Source organism: Canis aureus, chromosome 23 (genome assembly GCF_053574225.1).
Source record: "Canis aureus isolate CA01 chromosome 23, VMU_Caureus_v.1.0, whole genome shotgun sequence".
NCBI lineage: Eukaryota > Metazoa > Chordata > Mammalia > Carnivora > Canidae > Canis > Canis aureus.
Genome location: NC_135633.1, coordinates 26,082,224 through 26,102,120, shown reverse-complemented (window position 1 = coordinate 26,102,120; position 19,897 = coordinate 26,082,224). Strand labels below are relative to the sequence as shown.

At 53.4% G+C, this 19,897-nt stretch overlaps 1 protein-coding gene across 5 annotated transcripts in view; it reads left to right on the top strand.

Annotated features, from left to right (window-relative positions):
• ARAP1 (ArfGAP with RhoGAP domain, ankyrin repeat and PH domain 1) overlaps positions 1 to 19,897 on the top strand; it is a 65,443-nt gene that overhangs the window by 25,592 nt on the left and 19,954 nt on the right. For 3 of the 5 annotated variants that reach the window (XM_077866893.1, XM_077866891.1, XM_077866892.1), the window contains exons 4-12: positions 11,293 to 11,462; positions 12,002 to 12,069; positions 12,635 to 12,771; positions 12,913 to 13,068; positions 13,461 to 13,530; positions 13,829 to 13,949; positions 14,355 to 14,545; positions 15,106 to 15,212; positions 17,401 to 17,600. In XM_077866893.1, coding sequence (XP_077723019.1) covers positions 11,293 to 11,462; positions 12,002 to 12,069; positions 12,635 to 12,771; positions 12,913 to 13,068; positions 13,461 to 13,530; positions 13,829 to 13,949; positions 14,355 to 14,545; positions 15,106 to 15,212; positions 17,401 to 17,600 — 1,220 coding nt within the window. Of the gene's footprint in view, positions 1 to 2,552; positions 2,880 to 3,528; positions 3,593 to 11,292; positions 11,463 to 12,001; positions 12,070 to 12,634; positions 12,772 to 12,912; positions 13,069 to 13,460; positions 13,531 to 13,828; positions 13,950 to 14,354; positions 14,546 to 15,105; positions 15,213 to 17,400; positions 17,601 to 19,897 lie in introns of those variants that run through there. The other 2 variants (XM_077866895.1, XM_077866894.1) reach the window with 2 other exon arrangements.

The following is a 19,897-nucleotide window of genomic DNA, read 5'->3' as shown; positions in this document are numbered from 1 at the left end:
GCCATTTCTGTTTCTTTTCATTCCATCATTATAGAGGGGGCTGAGGGAGAGAGAGAGCGTATGTGTGTCTGTCCATCTGTATCTAGGGCGGGGAGTAGGTGAACAAGGACAGGAAGCAGGGCCCTGTCCGTTAGAAGCTCACAAAGGCTAAGGGAGGCAAACCTCTCACTAAGAGAGTGGAGGCCTGGATTCCTGTCTCGGAGCCAGAATACCTGGGGCAGGCCCAGCTAGCTGTGTGAGTGATGAGCAATTGCCCCTCTGGGCCTGTTTCTATTGGGTGCCCTCCTGGAACTAACATCTGTGTTCAGGGGAGTTGTTGGGTAGAGTAAGGGTCCCATCAATGCCCCGGAGTACCAGCCCCAACCCTCAGAGCCTCAGTGTGAACTTAGTCATTTAGTTAGCCTGTGGGGGAGGCCAGGCTTCCATGCTCAGGAGTCTGGGCCCTTTAGCTAAAGGACCCCAAATTTATTCCATGCTGAGGGAACTTGGAGACAGTTATTCTTTACAATCTGGGGCTATTTCTTAAGGCAGATTGTGATGGGAGGTGAGCTGCCAAGCCTGGCTTCCTTGTCCTGGGGTCTTTGACATTTGGAACTTTGGATATCTGTAGGTCCTAGCACCCTGACTTGCAAGATGTACAAAATCTTTAAAGCCCAGGACAGAAAAACTCACTGAGGGTGGAGCTTCATGTGTAGGTAACAGGTGAAGGCTGGGCAGGGAGGAGACGGGGATAGAGCCTGACTGGCTCTCCCTCCTGGCCCCTTCTTCTGGACACCAGGCTCCATGGTGCCCAGCAGAAGGCTATTCAACATGACCTGCTCCTGTCCCCTTTGTAGAAGTCCCTTCTTCCTGATACGGCCTTTGGGTCCTTGCTTGCACCCTTTAGTGATAGAGGTCTCACTTTCTCTGTCTCAGGACCTCTTAAACCAGTTCATGTGGTGTCCAAGTGAGCACATCTGCCTGGCTCCCCATCACCAGCCTCCCAGCAGAATTTGGGATTATCTGCTGTGTGTGCATGTGTATACTCTGGAGATAGTGACTCCATGTGAGGGCATGCCTAGCCAGTTTGTATTTGTGCACCCGCAGGGGTGCATGTTTGCACAAGCCATCAAGGAAGTAGTGTGTCTGTGTATTTACGTTTCTGCATGGGTTTTAAGGGAGGCCCTATGTGATCCTAATATGTATATATGAGTGGGGGTTTATTCAGTGTCAGTGATTACTTGCTGGTGGTGGTATGTGTGTGTGAGGTCATCAGGGCCTGTGTGCACACATGCATGTGCCTGTGTCTACTGGCCTGGTGGAAACTCCAACAGTGTGAGTCCATTTGTGAATGCATGTGCTGTGGGTGGTGAATTGGTATGTGTGTTATTTGTGTACTGCCAGGTGTGAGCCACTGTGCTGCCAAGCCCACTAGTGTCAGCTCCACTAAGACCAAGATTGTTGTTGATTTTGTTTACTGCTGAATCCCCCATACCTGGAACAATGCCAGCTGCTTAATAGGCACTCTGAAAGTATTTGTTGTGTGCAGGAATAGATGAAGACTGCATGAATTTCTGTACTGCCCAGTGCTGAGCACGTGTGCCACCCACACAGACTTGGCACCCACAGAGTGCCTTCAGCACACACTGCACGTTAGACAGTAGGGTTAAGGGGCCCCAAGCTCACCATCCCAAATCCCTTCCCACTATACAACTTGGGTCACCCCAGACGTCTTAGAAAGGCAGAGGCCTTCATGGAGGCAGGCAGAAAATGAGCAGGGATGGGGTTGCCACCTCCTTGCCCTAACTGGGTCAGGACTCTCAGAACCAGGCTTACCATCCTGCCTGGCGTGAAACAACCCTACTTCACTCCTCAGAGGGTCTACACCCCCCACCATTATTTAAGCTTATGATAGGGAACTTGTTGATGAGTCCAGAAATGCTGAGAAACTTTCCCAGAGTCGCACAGCCCAGCAGAGTGGAAGCCATTGTTCAGACTGCCTCCTGGCCTGGGGCCCCATCTACTTAGCCCCAGGTATCATAGATGTGAACCCTCTGAGCCTGCTTCCCTAAGTGGCAGAGGGGTCTTTTCTGATCCAGGGTTCCAGGGTCACTCCACAGAGCCCCTCTCAGATGACTCTGGACCTCAGTGTCCCCCTCTGATACCTGCTAGATGCCTAAAGATACATCTAAAGAGGAGTATTTGCCCAGAGAGGGCAGCTGCCAGCTGGAATCCTACTGCAAGGCCTCCCACCTGTGCCCTCGACTGCCCTGCAGCTCAGCCAATCCCTCGTCTTCCTGAAGGCTGATCACTTGTTGCTGGGGCAGAACTTGCTCCCTTCAAAGAGCCTCTTTCTCAGCCTCTCTGGACCTCCTTTTTGGGGGTGGGGAGGAGACAGCCAAGGCCAAGGTTTCCTGAGGGTCTACTCTGTAAGGCCCTGCTAGACGGCCCTGGGGTGGCTTGTCCCATTCCAACTTGGGGTTGGGGGGGGCAGCCTGGGGGCGGGGAGGAAGTGTCTGCCCCAAGGGATTCTGGGTGACTTTTCTCTTTCTCAGTGTTTTCAGGAAGTGTGTGTATTGGCCAGGGCGGCAGGGAGTGGGGGAGGAGGAGAGCAGGAAGCCAAGGGAGACCAAAACTGGATACACACACACACACACACACACACACACACACACTCCTGGACAGATTCAATCTTACACAGAAACACGTACTCAGACAAGTGATCACGGCCCCTGAGAGCCGTACCTGAACCCAGACACCGCCTCAGACACACCCAGGGAGCAGGGGCCTGGCTGTCTGCCAGAGCAGCCCTGGTCGGACGAGCCGCCTGCTTGGGCGCACAGCGCTGTGGAGCGGGAGCCGTGGGAGTCCTCCGGGCCCGGACCTGTGGGCATCTGAGGGTGAGCGAAGGGCAGCTTTGGGCCGGGCTGTCAGTGGCGGCCGGAGAGGGAGGCTCCTTCCGAGGGTCTGTCTGTGACCGCTGGGCAGGGTTTTCTGTGGTCCTCCCTCCACCCCTCCTGGTTTTTCTCTCAGATTTTCTCTTCTTTCACTTTCTCCACATCTTCTGTTGCCCTTTCCTTTTCTCCCCTTCTCTTCTTCCCTCTGCCCTGGGCTTTTTGGGCCTCCATCTTCCCATTAGCCTGTCTCTTGGGCCCACTGGGAGCCCACAGTGCCTCGGTGGGTGTCTGCCTATCGGGGACCTGGTGCTGATCTCAGTCTGGCTTCTCTCAGAGTCCAGTTCAAGGGTGTTGTGGCCGTGGGCAGCCTCCACCTCCCTTTGCCCTCCCACTGAGTCCAGGGTAATAGGGAGACCTGAGGAGGGCTGGTACTTGGTTGGTGTGGTTCCTATTCCACTTCCCTAGAGCCAGTAAAGTGGTGGGTACCTATGATGCTGGCGGGCTGGGTTGGCCTTCCCTCCCCCCAATTGCTGTGAATCCCTAATGAACTCAACAACCCTGTGTTTGAGTCACTTGGGGACACAGAAATGCCTCTAACTGGATCCTGTCTGCATCCAGCCCTGCCCTGTGCCCTTGGCTCATCTTTCCACAGGGCTCAGCAGATACCCACCTGCACCTTCTCCTACCAGGACAACCTTGAGCTGGACCCTCAGGAGGTAGGGGATGGGGTCCATACAGTCTTGGACCCCCTCGTGGGCCTTGCCCTGTAGCCCTCAAGAACCAGCACAGGCCCAGACCTGGGAAGCATGAAGAGCTGCGGTGGGAGAGCTGGGCCTCTGCCGCCTCCTGCCCACTACAGCACTGCTTGCCTGTGGGAAAGCTCAGTGTAGGCCCAGTGGCAGACATGCCACAAAGGGCCCAACTGGCTGTGTGAGCGTAGAGGAGGGAGCGGTTGAGTGGACTTTCCTGAAGGCATGTCATGAGCACATTGGAGCTAATGATCTAGATCATTGTGGGGATTAAATACAGAAGCCTCCCAGAAGAATGCTTAGCACCTAGTGGGTACTAAGTGGTAGCTGTCGTTCCAGGGACAAGTGCTAAGAGTGGAATGAAGCCTTGGCTGTGAGAGTGGATGCTGGGTTCATTGGGTTCTGCTCTGTGGAGGGATGAGGCACTGCTGTCTTTCTCTAGTGATCGGGATGAGAGTGGGGTGCTGGTCATTCATCAAACTTTTCGAAGCCCCCTCTGTTTTGGGTGATGGCATGGAGAGAGGCTGGCCCGAGGGAGCTCACAGTATGTGCAGAGGCCGGGGGGCATTCTGCTGCAGATGACATCTAAGCAACGGGAAACCCAGGAAGGGCTTTCCATGCTGTGAGCTGGGCAGAAGTAACAGAACAGAACCAGGGGAGTGCTGGAGGGGTTGACCTTTGGGTCTCATGATGGAGAAGGAAGGACAGGGATAGTCACGGAGGAAGCCAGAAGCACAGGACTGAGGCCTGAGCCCCCATATAGCCAGGGCACAAATGAGGAAGTGGGCAGATGGGAAGGTTTGCCTCCGTGGGAATGGGAGGTGGGGGGGGGGAGACAGATATGGTCAGATCATTGGGCCTCATCCAGTGAGAGCCCCTCTTCTGCTCCTGAGAGCCTCAGGTTAAGATTGGGCTGGGTCCTTCCAAAGCCAGTGTGACACCTTAGGGGGAAGGTCCTGAAGCCAAGACAGGATGTAAGCCTGGGTTCTTGGTCCTCTGAGGTCAGTTCAGTGAAGCAAACATTGGTAGACACAACTATACTGAGTGATCAGAAGCATGGAGGCTGGAGGAGCCCCAGGGAGGCCCCAGCCCAGCTGGCAACATGAGAGGAGGCACAAAGTGGTGAGGGAGGATGTACCATTTGGACAGAAAACGGTGTTCTAGGTAGAAGGACCAACATAATGCAAAGGCCTGGAAGTATGCATTTATGGAATACAGCTCAGAGAAGCATGGCTAGAAAGTGAGTAGGGGATGAGTTCAAGGCCAGCCTAATATTCAGACTGCCCCACTCTGTTGGCCCATCTGTCCTTATGGTAAAGCCTGATTCCTTTGGCCATATAGATTGATATAGACAGAAAGATCTGAAGGAATAGCCAGGGGCCGCCCTGGGGGAGGAGCCCATGAAGCAGATTCTTGGCCCATCCTGTGGGATCTGAGCCACTCTCACTGAAGCCAGGATGAAAAATGCGCTGCTGACCTGCGGGAATGGCTTTTCTTACTGAATTGTCAGTAAGGCTGAAGACCAATCAGGGAAGAAACTGAGGCTCAGAGGTAAAGTGACCTGCTTTGCGAGGCCAAACACCGAAGGACAGTCAAGCTGGGATTTGAGTGGGTGGAGCAGGCTCTGCCTGGCTCTGAAGCTCCGTCTCTTAGCTAGACTGACCACACATTTCATTTTGCCCAGGACAGGCCCTGTTTATACCTCTTGCTTGGACATAGTTACTAACAGTTTTTCTTTAAACTGTCAGAAACTTTCTGGTTTACACAATTTTTAAAAATACGATCACCCTATGATATGATCATCCTATTCTTACCCATTCTGACTAGGGACCCTCACTTGTTCCCCCAACCCCCATTTTTAAGGTCAGGTATGTGTATTTGCCCAATTCAATAAAACAAACCTTCTCAGGCTGAGATGCCAGACTGGGGTGAATCAGCCTCAGCCCCTGTCCAGGAGTTGCCTGATCTTGCTTTGGGCATCGTGGGGAGAACAGATGTGTCCACATGTCACTTGGATAGAGGGGAAAGGGGCTGAAGGAGCAGGAGAGCCAGGGATGGTGGGTAGGTGGAAGCCCACTGAGGATAGGCCCATTGAGCTGGGTTCTTAGGTACACATGGGCTTTGCATGGGCTGAGATGATAGGGGAGGATAGTGAGGAGGAAGCAAGCAGCGTAAGCAGAGGTTTGGAGTGGGCGGACATTGAGCACGTGCTCGTGTTTGGTGCTCAGGGCTGGGGCCAATCTTCTGATCTAATGGCTCAGAAGTCAGTGGGAAGCATCCAGCTCGGTGTCAGCTACAGATTGGAGCTGAGGCCGCTCTTGGGGTTGCAGGACTGAGTGGCCAGGGCTCCAGCTGGGGTGGGGGCACTCTGTGGGCACTGTCCCTTCCTCTGGGGTTTTCCCACTATGCTGTGCCTTCCGGATACCACTTCTCCTTTCCTGGCCTGGCCCTGACTCAGCATGGCCCTGTCCTGTGGTAGGCAGGCAGGGGTCAGCCAGGAAGGTTCCTGGAAGAGGTGGCTAGAGTGAGGCCTGGAGGTCCATGGGGGCCTCCCCTTGCTTCCACTTGCTTGGCACATAGCCATTTGCTTGCAAAGACTGTGCTGGAAGAGGAGCTGTTTGCACTGTTCCCTTTTCCCTTCTTGCCATGGTCACAATGGCCTTCAGAGAGAGCTGTGATCTCATTCCCTCTTGGATGGCAACTCCAGAGCTGCCTACATCCTGTGTTGGGTGGCCATTGTAAGCAGGCAGGCCTCAGAGAAGCTCTTAGATCCTGGCCGTGGACTCATTTGACATGGTGGTTGAGTTTGCAGGCTGTGGTGCCAGGGTACAAATCCCAGCTGTTGGATCCAGGACAAGTTACTTTGTATTTCTGTGCCTCAGTTTCTTTATCTGTAAAGTGGGGATAATAGTATGCCATACCTTACAGAGTGCTTGTGAGGCTGGGATAAATCAACGAATCCATGTAAAGCACTCAGAAGACAACTGGGAGGGCACCTGAGTGGCTTGGTCAGTTGGACGTCTGCTGTCAGCTCAGGTCATGATCCCAGGGTCCTAAGATTGAGGCCTGTGTCAGGTTTCCTGCTCTCCTTCTCCTTCTGCCTGCCACTCCCCCTGCCTCTCTCTGTCAATAAGTAAAATCTTAATTAAAAAAAAAAAGGCGAGAGAGAGAAGACAACTGAGAATATATACATACACAGAAAACTAATAAAAATTGATTAATCCAGATATTCATTTATTTATTAATCCCTGCTGAGTGCTAGGCATGCAATAGTGAATAAGGTAGGGGTGGCACCTGCCTCTGGGACCCCACAGGCCAGGAGACAGGCCTCAGATGGCAGATGGCAGAGAGAGAAGACAACTGAGAATATATACATACACAGAAAACTAATAAAAATTGATTAATCCAGATATTCATTTATTTATTAATCCCTGCTGAGTGCTAGGCATGCAATAGTGAATAAGGTAGGGGTGGCACCTGCCTCTGGGACCCCACAGGCCAGGAGACAGGCCTCAGATGGCAGATCCCTCCCAGACAGTCAGGACAGGGATGGAGGCGGGAGGCAACTGGGGTCCTCAGATGGGAGGGCTGATGCTTCTTCAGGTCTGAGGATGCTTTGTTGCCACCCTCTTCCCCTCCGCACTGGCCCTCAGTCCTGGGGGAGGGCAGGGAAGCACTTGGCACTGCTTGGCATTGGAGGGGCAGAGCCCATCCCCACTTCTTCTGGGTCAGTCTGACTGACCCTGGCCTCACAGCCTGGAATTCTGCTCTTAGCTGATCACAGGCCAGACCCCCCGCCCCCAAGGCCCCTTCTTCTTGGGGTCTGGGAGGCCGTGTGTCATAGACTGCTTTGCCCATCAGGAAGTCTCCAAGGATGTTGCAGCTGACCAGCCAGGGTCACACCCTTGGACCTGTGGGTACTTACTCAGTCTCTAGGCCTTCCTTCACTTTTTTTTTTAAGAGAGAGATTTTATTTATTTATTTGACAGAGAGACATAGAGAATGAGCCCAAGCAGGGGGACGAGCAGAGGGAGAGAGAGAAACAGGCTCCCTGCTCAGCAGGGACCTGATGCAAGGTCCTGGAATCATGACCTGAGCCTAAGGTAGACACTTAACCTACTGAGCCACCTAGGCACCCCTTTCGTTGCCCTTTCATTCACTTTTCTCTCAACCATGATGGCCACCTCTCCACTTACCCATCTGTCCCCCACCTACCCATCCATTCAACCATTTACTTGTTTTGTCATCCATCCACCCGCCCACCCAGCATGCTCTTGTTGCTGACTCCACTGCTTCCTGCACTGGGCTGTGGGGTTAAAGACTCAGGCCCGAAGCTGCCCCTGGCCTAAAGAGACTCACAGTCAAGCAGGGGAGACAGCCTGGTGCAGTGTCCACCAGGGGATCTTCTTAGGTCCAGCTAAACATTCAGGCTCTCAAGAGTACCATAGGCCCCCCTGGCATCCGGTCATTTCAGGAGGGAACAGCTGGCCGCCAGGGTAGCAGCAGGTCTTTCTCTGCTGCGGGGTCCTGGTAGCCGTCGGAGCCACCATTCACACAGCTGTCTGTGGCCCCCCCCAGGGTACAGCTCAGGGGGAGGGGACCAAGATTCACAGCAGATAGATGCGAGGGCCACCCTGACTTAGAAACATCTGGACTCAAGGGTCAGATGTTTTGGGGCAGCCCAGGTGGCTCAGTGGTTTAGTGCTGCCTTCAGCCCAGGGCCTGATCCTGGAGACCTGGGATCGAGTCCCACGTTGGGCTTCCTGCATAGAGCCTACTTCTCCCTCTCCCTCTGTCTCTGCCTCTCTCTCTCTCTCTCTCTCTCTGTGTGTCTCTCATGAATAAAATAAATAAAATCTTAAAAAGCAAAAAAAAAAAAAAAAGTTAAAAAAAAAAAAGGTCAGATGTTTCTAAGGGCATGTCCCCTAAGGACCCCACAGGTGTGGTTTCAGGTTCCTACATGGGATGTGCCCAGTTCCAAGCCACCACATTTAGAGAAGCCCGAAGCTCCAGCTTCTCCACCAGGTCGAGAGCCCACCTTCAGTTTCTCCCAGTCTAGGTACAGTGCCTCACTCATTCAAGCCGCTTTTGTCAAAGGCAGTGTTGCCAAGGAACATGGCTGGCATGCCACCTTTAGCAGGTTTCTCCGGGAACAGCACGAGAAAGCTAACTGAAGGTCAGATTCACAGAAAGAGAAAGAGTTTCATTCATTCTTTACCCACATGCGGAGAGGAGATGGTTAGAGCACAGGGTGATAGGGAAGTAGCCATGTGTCCTAGGAAGCACATGGACGGTGGAGTCAGCATTCAGATCCTGGCTTAGATGCTAGCAGAATGCCTGGAACAAAGGAGGGAGATGCTTTAAAAAATGTCATTTGGAATAGTTTGTTTAAAACTTGTAACGGTAGGGGGGAGGGGGGACCTGGGCGGCTCAGTCAGTTAAGTGTCTGCGGTTGGCTCAGATCATGATCCTGGGTTTCTGGGATTGAGCCCCACATTGGGCTCCCTGTCAGCCGGGAGTCTGCTTCTCCCTTTCCCTCTGCCCTTCCCCCGACCTCGCAGTCTGCATGGGCATGCATGCTCTCTGTCTGTCTGAAATAAAAAAGATCTTTTTAAATAAATAAATAAAGCTTGTAACAGAGGAGAAGATGGGCAGGGTCTGGGGGAGTGTGAAAGAGGTGTCAGGAAAGACTTTGAGAGAAGCAGAACTTAAGTTTGGAGTCAAAGGACAAGTAGATGTTCTCTGGTCAGAGACCAAGAGGAAGGGATTGCTGGAGGAGGCAAGAGCAGGAACAAAGGCCTGCATCATGGTCATGCCCCAGCCCTTGCTTGCTCTTGCGGTAGACACACACTGCCAATCACTGCCAGGGACACTGGGGCAATGACCAGGCTGAAAATAACCGGTGAGGCGAGTTGCCCACCCACTCTGGTGTTCCTCCTTGGCCCCTGCCAGACGCTGGCAGAGACAGTGGGTGGGGCCAGGCTTCCGGGTTTAGGTGCCTTGTTCCAGCTGTGTCACAACATGCCTTGTCTTGGTTAATTCTCCCAAATACCCTGCCAGTTCGGTGATGTAGTCCCTGCTCTACAGAAGAAGAAACAAGGCTCAGAGACACTAAGTGCTTTTCCTTGGACACACAGGCTAAGACTCAGGCAGGGTTTCGTCGCATATCAGAGGCCAAAGCCAGGAGACACTCAGCCTGTAGGGAGTAGTGTGAACTGTGCAGAGACAGATACACAGAGCACTTTGGCTGTGGGAGCCCAGGGGGCTCTGAACCTGGCCTTGGAGTTGGGGGAAGGTTTGGCGGGGAGCGAGGTGGTGATAGCAGAGATGAGGGGCTGGTGTGCAAGAAGAGTGTGATGGGCAAACAAGCGTTAGGAAGGATGTATAGAAGAAGGAACTCACGTGCACTGTTGGTGAGAATGCAAGTTGGTGCAGCCTCTGTGGAAGACAGAATGGAGGTTCCTCAAAAAAAAAAAAAAAAAAACCAACAAAAATAGAACTACCATATAATCCAGTAATTCCATTGCTGGGTATTAACCCAAAAGAAATGAAAACACTAACTCAAAAGAGTATATGCAGCCCTATGTTGATTGTAGAAGTATTTACAATAGCCAAGATATGGAAGCAACTAAGTGTCCCTCAATAGGTGAATGGATAAAGAAGATATGATATATATATATCTCCCACATAATATGGGATATTATTCAGCCATAATAAAGAATGAGATCATCATGCCATGTGCAACAACATGTATGGAGCCGGAGGCTATGATGTGGAGTGAAATCAGAGAAAGACAAATACCATATGATTTCACTCATATATGGAATTTAGGAAACAAAATAACAAAGACAAAAAAACAGACACTTAAATATGGGGAACAAACTGGTGGTTATCGGAGAGAAATGGGGGCTAGGGGAAATAGATGAAGGGATCAGGAGTACACTTATCCTGATGAGCACTGAGAAATGCGTAGGATTGGCAAATCATCATATTGTACACCTGAAGCTAATGTAACACTGTATATTTAAAAATAGAGGAGTGTGGTGGGATCAGGTGAGTTTGAGGGGTCTGAGGGCACACAGGGTGCGGTGAATGTCATGTCTGGGGCAACAAAGAAGGTGGTCTTGGCCCAGAGACCCACAGCTCAGGGCCTTAGGACTTGGTTTTTAAGGCTTTGGTCTGGATGCCCATTTTGATCCTGATCCATCCACCTGCCAACAAATGCCTCCTTATCCCTAAAAAGGATAAAAGCTCAGGTCAAGCATCACCTCCTCCAGTCTTCCTTGACTCCCCAGGTTAGGGTGCAAACCACCCCCCAGCCCATTCTGGCTGGCATCCCTCTTCCAGATTGGAGACCCTATGGGTACATGTGGCTGAAAGCTAGAGCTCTGGGGACAGGTGACCCTGTCACAGCAATGCAGGGCCAGCTCATGGCCAAAGAAGGGGCCTAGTTCCTTTAAGCTTAAGGAGCTTGGGGGATTAGGGGCAGGGGAATGAGGTGAGGGAGGCTTCTGTTGGAATTTGTGGAATGAATGAGCTTTGCTGCAGCTCAGGTGAGCTGGGGGCTCAATGGGTTCGAGTCCTGGCTCTGTCACATAGTGAGTCAGCCCAGTGGCTCAACTGCCTGGAGCTAACCTCCTGGTGTCCAACTTTTGGTCTCTTCCCAGCCTTCCCTCCAAGGAAGAGAAGCTAGTGTCACCACCACTGTCATCACCTCCCCAGCCAGAGCCTGAGGAGCCCCCGGCCACCTTCCCCCGGGTGCCTCTACAGCCCCTGTCTCCACCTCCCAGCCCCCCAGAGATCCCCCCGAAGCCTCTTCGCCTGCCCCCGGAGTTCGGTAAGTGCCATAGCCAGGCATGGGGTTCCCCGTGTGTAGCCTGGAATCAGGGCCCCTCAAGAGTCTACAAGGATGCAAGGATCGAACTTTCTTTTGGGCTCTGCCACATACACCATGTAGCCTTGGACAGGTGAACATCATTCTCTTCATCCTCAAAATGGAGATGACAGCACCTACCTCTGTTAAGTGCACATGGCAAACTTTTTGAGTTGTTTGATGATTTTGCTTTTCCTTGGATTGTCCACTTTTCTTGATGCCTGTTACTTTTTCAGCCTTTTTAGACAGCCCCTGCTCCTGACCCCCAAACTCACCACCTATTAGACCTCCTGGTCTGGCCTCTCATTTGGCCACCCCCTATTACTGTCCTTTGGGGCCCTGAGAGTATAAATAGCATTTCCTGTCGCATGTGCCTATTTTTGAAAGCCAGGCTGGAGTGGGATCTCTTTTAGGCTGAGGGTGGCTTTTGTGAAGTCAGGCCAGGGTTCCCGGGAGGGGAGGCTAGGTTCTTTGCTTCTGAGTATCCCCCCCTCTCTTCTCAGATGACTCTGACTACGATGAGGCTCCAGAGGAGGGGCCAGGGGCCCCAGCCAGCCTGATGACCAAGAAGGTGGGGACAGGTGGTGATTAGGGCTCGGCTGTCAGAGTGGAGGGTGGGCTGCCCCGCTGCCTTGCAGAACCTGAGGACCACCAGAGAAAGGGCCTCCAGTTCCCAGGGAAGCTTCCTTCCCCCCTTGTTCTCTTGCTGTGCAGAGCTTAGGATTTGAGCATAGGACCTGAGCTCTGGGCTAGGGGCCTGGGAGCTCTGACTTGCGGCCCCAGCTCAGTCTTCAGCCACGTCTGGATGGCTGTGTGTGGCCTCCTCTTTCCATTGGTGTTTGGAGCACTTCTCCCTTGGAGTGTCTCCCTCCGACTTCCTTTCACTTTCTGGGTTCCCATGTCTTAACTCTCCATCCCTGAGTATTTTTCACTATCCCTTCATCTTTGTCTCCGAGGCTGTCTCCCTGGGTCCCTGTGCAGTCTGCCGGTGTGGGGAGGGTGTGCAAGCAGCAGTGAAAGTGCCGGGTGGTGTGGGGCGTGGATGGAGTGGACCGAGCAGGCGGGGCAGGCCCTGTGTGGGTGTGATCTAGGGCTCGAAGGGAAACATGATGCTGGGTCTGGGGGTGGGGGGGCAGGAGGAGCTCCTGGTGAGCCAGGTCCCACGGGCTGTGCGCGTGGCCAGTCTGCTGAGCGAGGGTGAGGAACTGTCTGGGGAAGACGACGACCAAGGAGATGAAGATGAGGATGACCATGCCTATGAGGGCATCCCCAAGTAAGTGTCCACTCTTCTCCAGTGGTTGTCCTGCCCAGCCTCCCTCCTTTCCCAAGTGTGGCCGGGCCACTCCACCTCTTCGGCTCCTCCCTGTGGGAGCTCCCATCCTCGGCTACTTCATTGCCTCTCCTCTTTCGCCAGTGGTGGATGGCACACCAGCAGCCTGAACTCGTCCCTGCCCAGCAGCCTCCTGATCCCCGAGCTCCCACCACACCCCATGGATGGGCTCTCTGGGGGCTCTGCCCCCATCACCTCGGTCATCAAGGCCGGCTGGCTGGACAAGAACCCACCGCAGGGGTGAGTGAGGCCTGTTAGGTCCCGCTGGTTCTCTGCATGGAGATGGGGAGTGCTCTAGTATACTGGTATACTGGATCTGAAAACCAGAAGGGCTAAGGTTATTTGAATAGGTCTCTCTCCAGGCAGACTGTAACAATTGATCATCCCACCAGACCTATGTTTTATTAACCTTAAAATTGGGAAGTTCTACTTTGAGTCTGAGTTTAATTATTCTTGCTGTAGGTAAAGTCCATCTTCTCAGTGACCATTTGGGTTCCTTTCTCCCTTGAACCTGGCTGTTCCTAACTTTATGGTAGTATGTGACTACCATAGAGGGGCTGGGGTAATCTTAGAGCCTCTCCTCTAACCCCCAATCCTGAGCTCTGCTTGTCCTTCTGCTTCTGCTTCTCCAGATCTTATATCTATCAGAAGCGATGGGTGAGACTGGATGCCGATCACTTGAGATACTTTGACAGTAACAAGGTGAGGCCTGTGTTGGTCCCTGACGGGACCCCTGCTGACTCTTGACACTGGATACAGGTGGAGTCCCTCCCCGGACGAGTCCTCACCTGAGCTCCAGTCTGACTCCTTGAGCTGTGTCTTCCTGACACATTGGCCAGCTGTGGGCCGTGGTCAGGGTCCGTGCAGGGGCTGTCCCTGACCCCCTGTGGAAGATGGAGCTGTAGTTAGCCTTGGTTTCCACTGAGGTTGAAGGAACCGAGGAGGGGCTGGGCCTTTAGGTGCCGCACCCCCCACAATACAGCTTCCTTCTCTTCCCCAGGATGCCTACTCTAAGCGCTTTATCTCTGTGGCCTGCATCTCCCGCATAGCTGCCATCGGGGACCAGAAGTTTGAAGTGATCACGAACAACCGGACCTTTGCCTTCCGGGCAGAGAGTGATGGTGAGGCGTGGGGCGAGGAGAAGACTGGCAGTTTGGCCTGATAAATGAGGGAGGAGAACCAGGGCACATCTGCTCCCCCACATCAAACCCAGAGAGGAGTCAATCCTCTACAACATAGGGTAGAGAAGGGGGCACTCTCCGACTGGCTCTGTGCGTGATATACCCACGGAGTCCTCAGAACCACATATTTCCATTTACAGGGGAAATAGGCTCAGAGAGGCGAAGTGGCCAGTTAGCTTGCACAGCTGGGCTTGGAACCTGAACTTGTCCAAGTCAGAGAACTCAGAGATAGAGATGGGTGGGCGAGTCCAAATGGGCTTGCTGGCAGAGGCGTTGCCTGAGGAGCCCAGAGCAGGGAACCCTGCCAGGCTGAGCTCAGGCTTAGTTTTTCCCCTTTGCCTGCAGTGGAGCGGAAGGAGTGGATGCAGGCCCTGCAGCAGGCAGTGGCCCGGGCTCAGCTGTCTAGCACTTACCCATTGGGTGTCCGAGGCTCAGAGTTGCCTGACCGGGCTGGCAGCCTGGAACTTCGTGGTTTCAAGAATAAACTGTATGTGGCCGTGGTTGGGGACAAAGTGCAGCTGTATAAGAATCTGGAGGTGCGAAGGGGTCAGCCAGTTTGCTAAACCACTCCCCTGCCCCCTGCCCACCTGGTCCCTTAGCCCTGCCCATTGTTCATGCTGCTCCCTCAAGCCTGCCCCCTGCCCATCCTGCTCCCTCAGCCCTGCCCACCCTGCTCCCTCAGCCTTGCCCCCTACCCTGTGCCTACCAGGTACCTCAGGCCTGCCCCCTGTCCACCTTGCTCCCTCAGGCGTGCCCCCTGCCCACCTGGTCCCTCAGCCCTGCCCCTTCCCTTTCCTCCTTCCCCTGACTGTTCTTAGCCCTGTGCCAGCTACCCTTCCTGCTCCTAGTTCTGACCGTGTCCCCTGCCTGGTCCCTGAGCATTATCTTCCCATTACTGCCCTGCCTCCTTCTCCCTGTCCCTATTGCAACATGGCCCCTGAACCTGGGTCCATTTCCAGATTCCTGAGTCCTCTTTACGTCCTTCCAAGGCACTTTCTAGTCCCTAAGGTATGACCTCCCCTTCCTCTCTATCCCTTCCTGGGCCTTGTGCCCTGCCCCCAGGCCTTGCCCTCACCCCTTCCCACCTACCTGCTAGGAGTACCACCTGGGCATTGGCATCACCTTCATTGACATGAGCGTAGGCAATGTGAAGGAAGCAGACCGGCGCAGCTTCGACCTCACCACCCCCTACCGCATCTTCAGGTAAGCCTCCCTCTCTTCGCTTACCTGCGTCATCTCTCCCTGCCAGGATTCTCTTCTTGCTTATTTGGGAAACTGCCCCTTCTTCTAGGATGGATTTCTCCTCTCCCTTCCCAGCCCTGCCCACCCCCACTGGTCCTTTACCTCCACTCACTAACCTGCTCTACCTCTCCTTTCTAAGAAATCTCACTTTCACCCCTCCCTCCTTCCTCCTCATGCATTGGCCGCCTGTCCCCCTCCCTCCGTCACTCCGAGGCCATCAGCTGCCACCTCCAAGGCACTGTGCCATGCCTCAGTTCAAATCCTATGTATTAGTCAGCTTGGCTGCCATACATGACAGGATAGCACAACCTGAGGGGGGCTTCAACAACAGAAATTTATTTTCTCACAGTTCTAGAAGCTGGAAGTCCAAGGTCAAGGAGCCATCAGGGTTAGTTTCTGGTGAGGCCCCTCTTCCTGGCTTGTAGATGGCCATCTCCTTACTGCATCTCACACAGCTTTTCCTCTGTGTGCCTGGAGAGACAGAAGGAGAGGGAGAGAGAGAGAGAGAGAGAGAGAGAGAAAGAGAAACACCAGTCTTGTCAGATTAGAGCCTTACTCTTATGACATTATTTAACCTTAATTACCTCCCTAGAGGCCCTGTCTCCAGATGCATTCACACTGTGGGGACACAAGTCAGTCTATAACATCCTGGGTCACACTACTGTGTGACCCGGGCAACTCACTTGACCTCTCTGTGCCTCAGTTTCTTCCTCTGTGAGTAAGACCACGGTAGTCTTTGTAAAACTATTACCTGACATGGTGTGTGATAATTGCTCTGTCATCACTAGCCCCCTCACGGCTCCGCTGTCATGTTCTTTGCCCTTAGCATAGATCTCTGTCTCCCGCAAGGACTTCCTCCTGAGCTCCACACCTGCATGTCCAACAGTTTTGTGGATGTCTCCCCCCTCGCCTCCCTGTACCTCCCAGGCCCCTGACTTCATCCATGGGGATGCCTGCCTCTCCTGTTCAGCCCCACGCATGCCTGTCACAACCCTTACCTTACCTTCATAGCTCTCTCTCACCTCTGTCTGGCCCTGCCCCATTTTGTACCAGGCCAGAGGGGTCTCTGGCCCAGTGGTGGCACCTCCTCATGCTTTGGCTGCCTGTCTGTGACTGCCAGTGGGGTCTTGTCTTTCCTTTTTGTTGAAAGCCAAGTTTTTATTTCTTGCCTTTGAGGTAATCTTCAATGACATCGTTGGCCTGAGATTCTTTGTGCCGTCATCCTTAAATACCGCACAACCGTGACCAACCACTTTCCAATGTTTTTCTTGTCTGTTGGTTTTACGGAGGTCTGACCATTCACCTGGTTTCTCGTCATCATCAATCTTAATTAGGTTGATCAGGTGTTCAGCACCAAGGACCTCCACCAGCCTGACATGTAGGCTGAGACCATTGAACATAGGAACACAGAGACAGGCTTAGTGCTTAGCTAAGGCCTTGACAGCTTGCAGATTCCATATGTCAGACCTTCGTGGATGAGCACGGTCCTCAGCACCTCTGGTCAAGCAGCATTAATGCCTGTCATGTCTCTAGCAGTGATGCCTTTTTGGGCCATGGTAGTGGGCTATAGGGATAGTCGAATCTTGAATGCACACATATGTGGGGTGATGGTGGCAGGGAAAGAAAGAATCAGAAGAAGACATCTCTTTACCCTCTCCTCCACCCCACTAAAACCCTCCTCTGCTTCTCTCTTGTCTTCTGGGTACACTTTGATCTCCTCTGCCTGGCACAGCTTGTCCCTGTATGTCTCCCAGCCTCTTCTCTGCCAGTCTGCCCATCTTGCCCCCAGATCCTGGAATGCCCTGTGTGCCCCTTTGCACATGTTATTCCCTCTGTCTAGAAAACCTTTACACCTCTTCTCCTGGCTAAGCCCTTCTCATCTGTCAAGGCTTAGTTCAGGCATCATTTCTTCCCAGCAGCCTTTCCTACTCCCCAGCTGGGCTCCCCAACCCCCCCACATGTCTCTTTGGCTCATGGTACCCTTGATGTTGTCCATGCCCACCTTCCTCACAGACCCAGGATGCTTCTGTCTTCCGGTTATGAGCACTCAACTCCTTGTTCTGCCCACGTCACGCTGTGCCTCTTCATGCCACCCCCAAATCTCTCTGAGCCCTCTCCCACCAGTGCCTTCCTCCTCCTGTGTCCATAGCTTCTCAGCTGAATCGGAGCTAGAGAAGGAGCAGTGGCTGGAGGCCATGCAGGGAGCCATCGCAGAGGCCCTGTCTACCTCAGAGGTGGCCGAGCGCATCTGGGCCGTGGACCCCAACAGGTTCTGTGCTGACTGCGGGGCTGCCCAGCCTGACTGGGCCTCCATCAACCTCTGTGTTGTCATCTGCAAGCGCTGTGCAGGTGTGTGGGGCTGGGGCACTAGGCTGAGGCCCAACAGGGCTGGTGTGTCGGGATGGCAGGTGGCCTGTCTGGCCAGAGGGGCCGGAGCCCAGATGGTAGTCACATCACTGTGGATGAAGTTGCCTCTGTGCGCCAGGCCTTTCCCACCGTGATTAGCTTGTAGTCCTGAGATTGCGAGGTAGGGATTCAACTGCATATGCCATGGGTAAGGACACTGAGGCACAGGGAGGGGAAACAGCTCGTTCCAGGTGGCCTGGCAAGTAAGTCTGAATTTGAGCCCAGGCCGATTGGGGTCCAGCACCCCATCACATCAGAGGGGTGGAAAGAAATGAGACAGAAGGGGCTGGCAGGGCTTTGCATGCTGTGGGAGATGCTGATGTTTCATCCAAAGGAGATGGGAGCAGGGGTGGGAGGGCCACATTCAGATTTGTGCCTCAGTCTCTGGCCGGTGGGTGGAATCTCGTTGGAGGGCTGAGACTGGAGAGCAGTGGGGAGGCTGTTAGTGGATACACTAGAGAGAGGAACAGGCTGAGGCCTTGTCTGGGGAAGCAATGGAGAGGACTCGAGAGATGTACAGGCTCTGTGGTGTAAAAGTCCCTGTGACAGATCAGATGAGGAGGGTGAGAAAGATAGAGGCTGGCACCCAAGAGCATTCATCTCACCACCTGCCATTTATTGGGGGGTCTGTGCTATGCCAGACACCTTGAGTGTTAGGGATTTGGCCCTCAGGGGAGCTGATGATGCCCAGGTGGCAGCTTTGGGCAGCTGGAGATGGGGATCCGGGGCGGGGGGAGAGTTCTGGGGAAGGCACTGAGCTCAGTGAGAAACCCCGAAGCCTGGGGAACATCTAGGGCAAATGTCCAAGAGGCCTGGAGCTGTGAGATCTGCATACAGGAAAGAAATGACTGGATTTAGAAAGGTATTAGCTCTCTGAGTGGTGTGGGTGACAGGTGTGAATGAGGCGCTCCCTAGGAGACTGCAGAGGGGGGTGAGGCTGAAGCCAGAACCAGGCAGCACTCAGTGCTCCTAATACCCCCAGCCTGCTCCCTACCCCAGAGGTTCTTCCTGGGACCTGTAGCTGAGTAAGGCTGCATTCTCTACAGCCCCAACTTGCCCTGCCCTCTTATTCCACAGAGATTTACTAAGTGCTCTCTGTCTGCCAGACTTTGTTCTAGGCATGGAGGCTAGACCCTAAAGCAAGCAGTCAGGGTTCCTTCTCTCAGGCAGCTTACATTCTAGTGGGAAGAGATGGAAAATACATATATGAACCAATAGAAATACTAGGTAATGAAGTGCTAGGCAGAGAATGTGTTTGTTGGGAAGCCCTCTCTAAGAAGATGACATGTCAGCTAAGACCTGAATGTGAGGAGGGAGGCAGCTCTGGGGAGATGGGGGAAGAGAGTCCAGGCAGAAAGAACTGTGAGTGCAAAGTCCCTGAAACAGGAATGAGTATGGCTGATTAGAAGAGGGAGGAGAGTGTGGCTAAACAGGATTGGGGTTGAGAGAAATTTTGAGATGAACTTGCAGAAGCAGGTAAGGAATTTAAATCTAATTCTAGGGAGCCGGGAAGCGGTTTAGTGCCGCTTTCAGCCCAGGGTGTGATCCTGGAGACCTGGGATCGAGTCCCACATCAGGTTCCCTGCATGGAGCCCGCTTCTCCCTCTGCCTGTGCCTGTGTCTCTCTCTTTCTCTCTGTATCTCTCATGAATAAATAAATAAAATCTTAAAAAAAATTCTAGGGAGCCATGGGAGGGGGTTATCTAAAGCAAGGATCTGAAATAAGGGGATTTGCATTTTAAGGAGATCACTCTGGGGGGCCTGGCTGGCTCAGTGGGTATGTGACTCTTGACGCCCCTCAAAGTGGGGGTGGGGGGATGGAGGGTAATGAGTTCAAGGCCCATGTTGGTCCTAGAGCTTACTTTAAAAAAAAGAGAGAGGGGATCCCTGGGTGGCGTGGTTTAGCGCCTGCCTTTGGCCCAGGGCGCGATCCTGGAGACCTGGGATCGAATCCCACGTCGGGCTCCCGGTGCATGGAGCCTGCTTCTCTCTCTGCCTGTGTCTCTGCCTCTCTCTCTCTCTCTCTCTCTGTGACTATCATAAAAAAAAAAATTTTTTTGAAAAAAAGAGAGAGAGATAAAAAAGATCAGTGTGGCTGGGCTGTGCAGAGTGGCCTGGCAGGGGGGCAGGGGGAGGGGGTTCTGCTGCAGGAGCCCAGGTAACTTTACAGTTCTGTGGCGCCTGGAGCAGGGAGTGGGCATGGGAGTGGCCTCTCCCTGTCTGCCCCTGCTTGGATTCCC